At 38.9% G+C, this 12,219-nt stretch overlaps 1 protein-coding gene across 3 annotated transcripts in view; it reads left to right on the top strand.

Moving 5' to 3' along the window:
- NUDT14 (nudix hydrolase 14) overlaps positions 1 to 12,219 on the top strand; it is a 67,983-nt gene that overhangs the window by 20,102 nt on the left and 35,662 nt on the right. For 2 of the 3 annotated variants that reach the window (XM_039361486.1, XM_039361487.1), the window contains exon 2: positions 2,767 to 2,810. In XM_039361486.1, coding sequence (XP_039217420.1) covers positions 2,767 to 2,810 — 44 coding nt within the window. Of the gene's footprint in view, positions 1 to 1,900; positions 1,983 to 2,766; positions 2,811 to 12,219 lie in introns of those variants that run through there. The other variant, XM_039361489.1, reaches the window with a different exon arrangement.

The following is a 12,219-nucleotide window of genomic DNA, read 5'->3' as shown; positions in this document are numbered from 1 at the left end:
AGCATCTTCAATCATTCAGAAGAGAGGAGGAAGGTACCAACCCCCTGCTCAAGGAGCAGACACTACTGTATACCATTTCAGACAAGTGACTGCCCAGTCTCTTCTTAAAAACCTCCAGTGATGAAGCACCTACAGCTTCTGGGGACAAGCTGTTCCACTGGTTAATTGTCCTCACTGTTAGGAAATTTCTCCTTAATTCCAGGTTGCTTCTCTCCTTCATTTGTTTCCATCCATTATTTCTTGTCCTGCCCCTCTGGTGCTTGGAAAATAAGTTGTCCCTCTCCTCTTTTGGCAACTTCTTAAATTCTGGAACTCTGATCATGTGTCCCCTAGTCCTTCTTTTCTTTAGACTAACCAAACCCAAATCCTGCAACTGTTCTTCATACCTTTTAGTCTCCAGGCCTTTAATCATCTTAGTTGCTCTTCTTTGCACTTTTCTCAAAGTCCCTACATCTTTTTTGTAATGTGGTAACCAAAACTGGATGCAATATTCCAGGTGTGGCCTTACTAAGGCTTTATAAAGTGATACTAATACTTTACATGATTTTGATTCTATATCTCTGTTTATACAATCAAGGATTTTATTAGCTTTTTTGGCTGCCGCCACACCCTGCTGGCTCCTATTTAAGTGATCGTCCATTAGGACTCCAAGGTCTATCTCACAGTTACTGTTTTTGAGCCAGGTTTCACCAAATCTGTACTTGTACTCTTGGTTTTTCCTGCAGCCCAGTGGCCAGCAGGCCAGGGCCTGGTAGTGGGCTGTGGCCCATAGGTTGGGGACCCCTGGACTAGAAGACCTCCAAGGTCCCTTCCCACTCTGTTATTCTAATTCTATCCTATCTTATCCTATTTGTCAGGAATGCCTAGATCTGTTCAGTGACTGAATATTTTAAAATACATAAATAGATTTCTCTGGGAGAATTCTCTTTTTTATTTGACAAATGCCAGCATTCAAGCAGTTTCTAATAAGGGGACATTTTTGTGTAGAGCTAGCACTGCAGGGTTAACAGTGTTTGCTTTTGCTACTAGCTTTCTCTATATAAATGAGATACTAGAAAAATATCCTCAGTCTTCTGACAATAGCAATGGGAGCAGTAACTGGGACCCCAACTTACTATTGCAAATGTCTGCATGATAAACATGTTGATGGTTATTGATCTGGGACAATGAAGAGAAGCCTTGAAAGACAAAGTTGATTCTCCATTTGTTATGTCTTCATTATCTTATACACTTATGAGTTTGTTGAATAGATGATAAATTATTGTCATTTTGTGTATTACCTGATAAAATCACCATAAGTACGTTAGATTTAATGTGCTGTAAAGTACACAGAGCCATATAACCATTGGTAACTGTTTGCTTGCTATTAATAATTAGCAGCCTTCCTACTGGACTGTCAGCGTGAAGTCGGTATTTGGAACAATAGAAACTTAACTGCACAAAACTGATCTGAATTGGATTATACTAGTAGCAAAGACAAAAAGAATATTTTTCATTTCAATCCACAACAATATAACGTAAAATAGAGAAAGCTATTAAATTATTAAACTGGACAGCATTACATACTGATTAATGGTTTTTGAAAAGGAGGTACTTTTATTCCTCCACAACTGTTTACTAACTATATAAATTCCCTGAAAGATGGGCAGCTATAGGTCACTTTATAATTTAGAGATTATCTGTACCCCTTTCAGTCAAGTTTCATGTCTAGACTGAGATAGCAATTGATCATACTTGTGGATAATCTATGGCAGAAATGGCATAGATTATGTATCCATCCTTGCTTTCAATATGGCTGATTGTGGTATCTTTCTGGATCAATTCAAAAAGTTGTAAGTGGGGGAGCCAAAGTAATACAAAGTTTTCATCCTTCTCCCAGGGTCAGTTCCACTTGGTGTTGATGGGGGCCAGTGTGGAGTTTCTCAGAACTCCTGTTTCACATCTACATAAAACCAATGGATGAGGTCATCTGTCAGTAAGGGGTAAAGCATTCTCAATATGCTGATATTAGTTATAGCTCTATGTCCAAATAAAATGATATTGTTGAGGTTATTTCTTGGTGTCTGGAAACACTGGATGAGAAGGAACAGATTTGAACTCAACATTAGCACAAGTGGTTGGAAAGAATTGGTTTCTTTTAAACCATTCCTTATCAATATGTTACTGTCTTGAGATCCACCTGTGTAATTGTTTTCTTGTTTCAAGCCTAATAATAGTGTTAAGATGAACTGTCAAAGATCCAATCTGTACACTGGCATGGAACTATAAACTATCTTAGCCAATGTGAATTCTTTGACTATTAGAAAGCCAGAGTCAGTTGTATGTCAACACACATGTCCTGTGCAGACTTTCTTGGAAAGACTTTAAGCAGTCATCTAATATAACAGCAAATGCTACTATATTTAAACTCAGTTCAGTAGCAATGTAGCGTTGGTCATGATTAAACTAGAGAAAGGTTGGATATAGTATAATCTGCACTTCAGATTGGACTGTTGGAAAAAAAATATTCCAAGAAGATAATGGGAAAATCACTTCCCACATTATTGCCGAGAAAAATATATAGATGCACCCATAAAACCTGGCTTTATTCACATCAGCTTGTTAGTATATATGCAACTTTTCCATCAAAAATAGGAAATTTAGAGAGGCTTCTAAATTAACTGTGGCATTTATAACTAAAAACATGCTGAAAGTTGACTGTTTGATTTGCATGGGAATAGATTGAATATTAATATAACATTGCTTATTTATATGCCTTTTTTTCAGAATGGTATTTCAAAACTTTGGGATTTCATGAGGACACATGACAGGTAAATTTCAAAGAATGCAACTGGTGGACAATATGCTACTGTATACTTTTTAAAATAATTTATTCTCTCATTCTCATTCTGTCTGTTTCACATAATATTTATCATTTTGAGACTCTCTATATATATTTGTGTTGCCAATTCCACGAAGTAAACCTACATTACTATATGTATGTAAAAGGATTAAACAAAGTTAGGAGCAGATTATGAATCTGTACTTGCGGGTGTAATCTCTTGAGTATATGATTTGGTGGTCATGTTTTTACATCCTGGCAATATTTTGTGGGGTGCTACAAAGCACTGCTTCATCCCCAATGTTACTTATAGCTTATAAAATCATTAAGGAAGGTCCTCAAGAACTTTAAAGTTAAGTGTACACTTCCATGTCATTTAAATCAAAATACACATATCTTGGATCAGTGTCTAAATACTGTACAGTGATATGGTGGATAAGGGCCCGTAAACTGCAACTGAATCTTGAGAAGCAAAGATAATAGATGGAATTACATGCATTAAATGGGATTATACCTCTTCAATGACTTCCATGAATAGTCCCTTACCAACTTCAGATGGATTATTATGCTTTCGTGGACAGGAACAAACTAGAGAGATTTATGTACTCATAATGTCAAATTTAAATAACTGTAGTACTACCTGTGAGAGACTGCTTGTGAAGGGCTATCTTTATGTTTGATTCTGAAGCTGCATCTTGTGCAAAATTATTATGATGTTTGCTTTAAATATATGCCAACTAATATAACACATGCTGCTATTACTTTAGATCCGATGGAGTGATTACATAATATCATCTACTGAGACTCCAGAAGTGTTCTCTAGAGCAGCACCGTCCTCTGGAATGAGGTTCCCCCTGAGATTGATTGATTGATTGATGCATTTATTTATATAATAAATTATTTATTGGCTGTCCATCTTAATTCCAAGTAACACTGGGCAGTTTACAATCATAAGAAAATAAAAACTATACAAATATAAAAGTATTAGCTCTCATGCTGCTGGCATTTCAGAGGGCCTTGAAGACCTGGCTTTTCTTCGAGGTCTTTGGCTAGGATGGGGATAGCCCCTAAAACATGCTGCTGATAGGTTGCAAATGCCAAGACGAGTACTGATAATATAAATACATCTTTTGTTTGTTGATGGAACAGTGGTACATTTTTACTGATTTATGTTGTTTATATTTGTTTATATATTATGGGCTTTTTAGTCTATAGGTTCTCTCATTTTACAATTTTTTTGAAGTACGCTGCTTTAATTTCTATTTTTATTATAATATCTACATTTTGCCTAGTCAAAAGTCAAACCCCGGGGACGTTCCATCAAACCCCGAATTTGGCAAAGAGAAAACACCCAATGACAGTTACACAAGCAAGAAATGCCAGAAAGCAATTACTGCTAATAAGAAACCGGCAACCGGGAAACAGCCTATTCCATTAGGCCCAATGACAAGATCTAGGAGCCGGGTGCAGACTCTGGCCAATCTATAAAGAGGACTCTCCTACTGACCGGCATTTTGAACCCTGATGATGTCAGCAGTTGCTGACGAAAGCTAGGCGTTTTATTGGTTTTATTGTAATTTTATTGACATTTTACTAAATTTTATTAAATTTTTTAGCACTCCCTGGTGCTCACATTTATTTGTTTGGTTTTAAATATGGATATACCCAGGGATCATATTTTTGTGTAATTGTTAACATACATACATACATACATACATACATACATATATGTAGGTCTTTGGTTGTTCGGGTTTTCTCCCGCGTAAAATTGGAAGTGTCTTGGCGACGTTTCGACGAAGTCCCATTCGTCATCTTCAGGCTGGTGTTTTCAGCTTCGTGCTTTGAGCAGCAATGTGTGGTCTTAGCTGTTTCTTCCTTTTAACTGCCAGTGGGGGTATGAACTGATTGGGTGGGAGCTTGGCTGTGTTCTGATTGGGTGGAGGTGTGTTCTGAATGGTTAGGGGCTTGGCTGTGCTCTGATTGGCTGGGGGAGTGTTCTGTTTGGTTGTGCTCAGGTTAGTCTGAGTTGCAGAGGGGTTTGAGATTTTGGGCTGCCTTGCTATTTTTTGGCTTCGCGTTCGTGGTCGTGCTTCCTCTTCATGGAGGGTGTCAGTTTGCTTCATGTATGGATTGGAGGGGTTTAAAGTGGCTAATGATGCAGCTGTGGTCTGGCTTCTGGTTTGTGGTCGTGCCTCGTCATCGGTGTGGCTTTGGGTTTGTTTTTTGCGTGGATGTGTGGTGGTGACATCCTGTGTGGTTTTTGTGAGTGTGGGTCTGGTATCATTTTTTGTGTTAGGGAGTCGTTTGTCAATAAGGGCGGGTTTCCAAATGGCTGGTAGGCGGGAGGTATCATCTCGCTTGTTCATGCTGTGTGGGCGTTTTTCTATCTCGATGGCTTCTCTGATTATTCTGTTATTAAAATGTTCACTTTTGGCAATGGTTCTGGTATTTTTAAAGTCAATTTCATGTCCTGTGGCTTTAAGGTGTTGGACCAGGGAAGATGTTGGTTCCTCTTTTTTGACTGAGTTCTTATGTTCTTCAATGCGTGCACTTATTCTTCTGTTGGTTTGTCCGATGTATGTGGTGGGACAAGTGGTGCATGGGATTTCGTATACTCCTTGATTTTCTAATTCAATTTTATCTTTGGGGTTTCTAAGGATGGTGGATATTTTTCTGTTTGTGCAGAATGCTGTTTTGATGTTGTGTTTATGGAGGATCTTACTGATTCTGTCTGTGGTGCCTTTTATGTATGGGAGGAGGGCTTTGCCGTTTTCTTGTTCTTTGTCTTGGATTTTAGTGGGGGTTTCTTTTTGGATTAGGTTTGTAATCTTATTTCTATGGAATCCATTGGATGTTAGTACATTGGTGAGAGTGTGTAGTTCGGGTTTTAGGTGTTGTTCGTCAGCTAAGCGTTTTGTTCTGGAGATGAGTGTCTTGGCTACAGAGTTGATCTGTGCTGGGTGGTGGTGTGAGAGAGCGTGCAGATAGCGGTTTGTGTGTGTTTTCTTCTGGTAGATGGTGTGTCCTAGGGAGCCATTGGATTTCTTGTAGACTAAGACATCCAGGAAGGGAAGTTGGTTGTTAGCTTCTGTTTCCATGGTGAACTGTATTTTGGGGTGTAGGCTGTTGAGGTGTGTGAGGAAGTTGTCCAGTTTTTCTTTCCCATGTGGCCAGATTATGAAGGTGTCGTCTACGTATCTGAGCCAGAGTTTGGGTTTGTGATCCAATTTTTCTAGAGCTTGGGTTTCAAAGTGTTCCATGTAGAGGTTGCAATGACAGGTGAGAGGGGTGATCCCATGGGTGCTCCTTCTGTTTGTTTGTATTTTTGTCCATTATAGATGAAGTATGTGTTGGATAGGCAGTGGTTGGTCAGATCTAAGATGATTCGTCATCTTCGGGCTGGTGTTTTCAGCTTCATGCTTCAAGGAGCAATGTGTGGTCTTAGCTGTTTCTTCCTTTTAAATGCCAGTGGGGGTATGAACTGATTGGGTGGGAGCTTGGCTGTGTTCTGATTGGGTGGAGGTGTGTTCTGATTGGTTAGGGGCTTGGCTGTGCTCTGATTGGCTGGGGGGTTGGCTGTGCTCTGATTGGCTGGGGGAGTGTTCTGTTTGGGTGGGGGCTTTGTTGTGCTCAGGTTAGTCTGAGTAGCGGGGGGGGGGGGTTTAAGATGATGGGCTGCCTTGCTATTTTTTGGCTTCGCATTCGTGGTTGTGCCTCATCTTCACGGAGGGTGTCAGTTTGCTTCATGTATGGATTGGAGGGGTTTAAAGTGGCTAATGATGCAGCTGTGGTCTGGTTTCTGGTTTGTGGTCATGCCTCATCATCGGTGTGGCTTTGGGTTTGCTTTTTGCGTGGATGTGTGGTGGTGACCTCCTGTGTGGTTTTTGTGAGTGTGGGTCTGGTGTCATTTTTTGTGTTAGGGAGTCGTTTGTCAATAAGGGAACACTCCCCCAGCCAATCAGAGCACAGCCAACCCCCCAGCCAATCAGAGCACAGCCAAGCCCCTAACCAATCAGTTCATACACCCACTGGCAGTTAAAAGGAAGAAACAGCTAAGACCACACATTGCTCCTCAAAGCACGAAGCTGAAAACACCAGCCTGAAGATGACGAATGGGACTTCATCGAAACGTCGCCAAGACACTTCCAATTTTACGCAGGAGAAAACCCAAACAACCAAAGACCTACATACAAACACCCGCGAAAACCTCAGAAAACAAATGTATGTATGTATGTATGTATGTATGTATGTAACATTTTCCAACTTCCAAAGGAGACTCAGTTGTAAACCATATAACCGTGATAAGGACAACCCCCTGACCCCCCCACCCCTCTCCACTTGATCATATGAACGGAACTCTAAGTGACAGCTCCCCACCAACAAACACACAACTATAAGAGCCGAGGTGGTGCAGCAGTTAGAGTGCAGTACTGCAGGCCACTTTAGCTGACTGTTCAGCAGGTCAGCGGTTCAAATCTCACCGGCTCAAGGTTGACTCAGCCTTCCATCCTTCCGAGGTAGGTAAAATGAGGACCCAATTGTTGGGGGCAATGTAAATATATATATACATTGCTTACTGGTGTACACCGCTTAGAGAGTGCTTGCACTTAAAGCGGTATATAAGTCTCATAAATAAATAAATAAATAAATAACTACCATTTAGCCATCAACACATCAATCATAACGAACAGTCTTTGCATGACTCCCTACAACACCCTGTAGGTGGACTCCCTTTAGAACAGAAAGATAATATGCAAAGCAATGGTATAAGACTCGTGAAATTGCAGAACGAACAAAACGTAGTAAAATCTGAAAGTGGTTACGATGAGGAGCCTCCTTCCAGTTGCTCTGTGGAACACGAGATGACAACCCGATCAAAATCGAGTAAAAAGAAACTCCCCCTCCCTCCTCCCCCCATGCATTCAACACGAGGACGATCGGTTGAACAGCAATTGCAGCCAAGACAGGAGAGCCCCATAAGAGACGAAGGTGAAAAATCTGGAACAAATAAAAACAACACTCACTGGCAGCAGACTGAGCAGCTGGGTGCTGTCAATGGGATCGTAACAGATGACACTCTGGGCATGCGCAAGAGAAGCGACGCCGGAACGAACAACAGACCATTAAGGACGACACTTAAGAGAGAAGATAAGAGGAAGAATAACACGAAATGGGAGGAGGAATTTACACCATGGCTCAAAGAGATAAATAAACAAAAGCAAAACAGACCCAAAACCCACAGGAGCACAAAAAGTAAATCAAACACCCCCCCACCCACCCATCAGAGAAAGCCATACGCAGGACGATAGAGGAACTGGATACAGGAGAGGGGAGAGTACCTCCAGCCTAAACCCACCTATCTCCGAACTAGCAGATAAAACAACGTATAAGGGACTCAAACAAAAGAAAGGAATATACAGTAACTTAAGAAGTGCACTTAAAACGCAGCCTGACCAACTGGATCCAACGAAGCACTCTGTAAACCAGAGATAGGCATTTAACAACTATATGTAAGATTTCTTTCAGCATCTGCCTTTTAACCCTGATGATGTCAAGTGTATTTGACGAAAGCTTGGTTGATTAACCTTTTATTTCTTAAATTTCTCTTGGTGATCATTATTTTAATAAAAAATGGAAACTCCCAAGAGTCAAATTTTTACTTGTATTGTTTATATATGTGTGTGTGTGTGTGTGTGTGTGTAGGTCTTTGGTTGTTCGGGTTTTCTCCCACATAAAATTGGAAGTGTCTTGGCGACATGTTTCGAAGCTGAAAACACCAGCCTGAAGATGACGAATGGGACTTTGTCGAAACGTCGCCAAGACACTTCCAATTTTACGTGGGAGAAAACCCGAACAACCAAAGACCTATATACAAACACCCACGAAAACCTCAGAAAACACACACACACACACACACACACACACACACACACACACACCTATATATGCAGCATTTACTACTGCATCTACAAATATTATTTTTTATTTAGGTTTTATAATGTTAATGTTATTGATACAAGAGTTAAGGAGTTTTGTTTTTGCAAAAACATAAATAGGCATACAAATCTAGCAAATAAATAAATAAATAAATAAATAATAAAGTTGGAAGGGACCTTGGAGGTCTTCAAGTCCAACCCCCTGCTCAGGCAGGAAACCTTATACCATTTCAGACAAATGGCTGTCCAGTCTCTTCTTAAAAACTTCCAGTGTTGGTGCATTCACAGCTTCTGAAGGCAGGTTGTTCCACTGATTAATTGTTCTAGCTTTCAGGAAATTTCTCCTTAATTCTAGGTTGCTTCTCTCTTTGGTTAGTTTCCATCCGTTGCTTCTTGTTCTGCCTTCAGGTCCTTTGGAGAATAGCTGGACTTCCTCTTCTTTGTGGCAACCCCTGAGATATTGGAACACTGCTATCATGTCACCCCTAGTCCTTCTCTTCATTAAACTAGACATACCCAATTCCAGCAACCGTTCTTTATATGTTTTAGCCTCCAGTCCTCTGATCATCTTTGTTGCTCTTCTCTCTACTCTTTCTAGAATGTCAACATCTCTTTACCAAGGCATTATAAAGTGGTATTAACACTTCATGTGATCTTGATTCTATCCCTCTGTTTTGTTTTGTTTTTTTTAAGACATTTTATTGGTTTTTTAACATTCTTAAACAAAAAGTACTCAAGACCCACCGTGATGGTTAGGTGGTCAAACATTCAAAAGTGAAAATATATATAAACAACACAACTCAATAAATTTCATTATCCCCTCTCTATTCCCCTCAGTTAACATAATACATTTAAATATTCCATTTCTATTTTAAATTTCTATCACTATTAAACCTGTGTTATAACTTTATCAGTTTACAAATACAATAGTTTAGATTTAAATCAAAAAATTATTGATTCTAATTCTTAATCTCTCACATCCCTCATTTTATACCAACCTCATTTATTTCTTCTTCCACTATACAATAGATATCTTAATAGCAATAAAATATTGATTAGCCCTATATATATGTAATCCTAAAGTCAATCCATCTCTTTAAAATAACAAAATACTAAACCTTGATTCATTCATATTCATTAAACAAAGTTCAAATTTTCTCCAGCTTACCATGCCTTATCATGTCTTTGTTGTCATACAAGAAACCTATCCTAGTAATTTAAAACATTCCATAAATTATTAAAAGCATCCCAATCTAAGCAGTCATCATTTTTGCAATTCCAGTAAATAACAAATTTCATGTATTTCCCAAACACTACATAGGTACAATCCAATACATTCTTAATCTATTTAAAATATCTACTCTAATAATCATGCTCCTATATGTATATATATATTTAGTTACTTCTAACTCTAAATCTTAGTCCTTAAAACAATCCATAAATCTAATATTGCCTTTTATTCCATTACACAATTTTAAATTTCTCTTTTAAGTCTAATTCTAGGTTTTTTCCTGTACCAAGTAGGTTTCCATAAACACGCTTCCCTTTCAATCAATAAATCTATTTTTGTTGCTTGGAATGGCCTTAGAAGAAATAAAAGTCCCATCCTCTGCATCAGACATCTGTTTTTCTCCTCTTTAAAATATTGTTGCTTTATAATTTCAAATCTCAGTCTTTGTTTCTTCTGTTCCTCAAAGTTACAGATGAAAGGCTTGTAAGGTAAATTAAGCTCCTCTTTTATCTCAGTTGGTTCCTCTACTAATGTAATTTGGTTTGTAGAATAGTCAAGTGTAGTCTGGTCATCCATTTGCATGTTTGAAGTGAAGTTTCTAAATCTTAGTTCTGAAGTGGATTCTTTCAGTATAGTACAAATTTCTGTAGTGGCCTCATGTATCTTTTCCAATATAAGCTTATAATTTAATTTTGAATGCAAATTCTCCATTTTGATAGTAGTTAGTAATAGTTTTTTGTTTTATTTATTTATTTTGTTTGTGAAGGCTGTATTTGGTAAGAGTTAATCTATATCCACCCCCACAATTCCCACAGCTTAGTTTATCTTTTTCCAAAAAGAAATGAAGGTCAGGTCTGATTTTGCTTCAAAGATATAACCAAAAGATGCAATATTAAATTTTCACCACTAGATGTCCTCAGTAAGTTGAAGAAGAACCTTTCAAACAGCATTGCTTTGTTTCTATCTTTAAAAGTATAGTGTGAAAGAAGAAATAATTTCCAGCACCAAATAGTAGTACAGTCCATAGCGGAACAAAAAAGAGAGAAATTTCTGTATCCCAAAAAGTATGAAAATAAATTTTAATCTTATGAAACGCTTTCTTTCCCAAAAATATCAAAGCTGCTTTCTCTAGCCAGGGAATTAATTCCAATGAAGCTCTTACAGGCAGAAAACAAAGTCAAGTAGAGAGAGTAACAAGGAAAAATCTCATCCAGATTCACCACAGGGGCTCTTAATGCTTAGATGTTCTTGACTTGCAGTCTGAAGCAGCAGGGTGATCGGCCATTTTACTGGCCGAACTTCTTCTCCATCAGCCCTCAGAGATCGCCCGGACAGCTGGAGGAGCCGCCTCTCCTCCTCAGCCGAGCGAAAGCCTCTTCGACGGAATTCGCACTCTCCAGGGCGACTTTTGACCCGTATAAGAGTCGACCGGCAGAGGGAAGGCTAGCCGCCAAGGAGATGAGTCTCCTCGTGCAGCTAGAGTCGCCACAAACCGGAACCGGAAGTCGATTCTATCCCTTTGTTAATGCAGCCTAGCACTGTGCTGGCTTTTTTGGCGGCTGCAGCACGCTGCTGGCTCATATTTAAGTGAATGTCCACTAGGACTACGAGATCCCTCTCACAGTTACTACTATTGAGCAAGGTACCATCTATATTGTACCTATGCATTTGGTTTTTCTTACCTAAATGTAGAACCTTACTTTTTTCACCATTGAATTTCATTTTGTTAGATAGTGCCCAATGTTCAAGTCTGTCAAGATCCTTCTGTATCTTAAGCCTATCTTCTGGAATGTTGGCTATTCCTGCCAGCTTGGTGTCATCTTAAAATTTGATGAATTCCCCATCTATTCCCTCATCCAAATCATTGATGAAGATGTTGAAAGCACTGGGCCCAAAACAGAGCTCTGTGGCACCCCACTATACACTTCCCTCCATGTAGATGCATTTCCATTATAGTTCCATTTTGTTCAGCTTATTTCTATAAGGCAGATGAATTGGAAAACATGCTTGTTGCTTGAATGAGATAGAGTAGTAGTCTATATTAACTGCTATCTGGAAACTAATCTATGTAAAAAAATGGCATATTTTTTAAAAATTAAAGATTTAAAATCTTTATTGGACACAACAAAAGCAATGTTTTTTTATTATTCACTTAGCCACAGGGTTGGGGGGAAAAAGAGCATATTTGTCTCAAGCTTCCAAAGTTTTTTAAACCTGATGTATTCAAAACA

This window comes from Crotalus tigris, unplaced genomic scaffold (assembly GCF_016545835.1).
Source record: "Crotalus tigris isolate CLP2741 ecotype Arizona unplaced genomic scaffold, ASM1654583v1 scf7180000019297.387313, whole genome shotgun sequence".
Lineage (NCBI taxonomy): Eukaryota > Metazoa > Chordata > Lepidosauria > Squamata > Viperidae > Crotalus > Crotalus tigris.
Note: the sequence above shows the minus strand (reverse complement) of the source record. Positions and strands in the feature narration are given on the sequence as shown.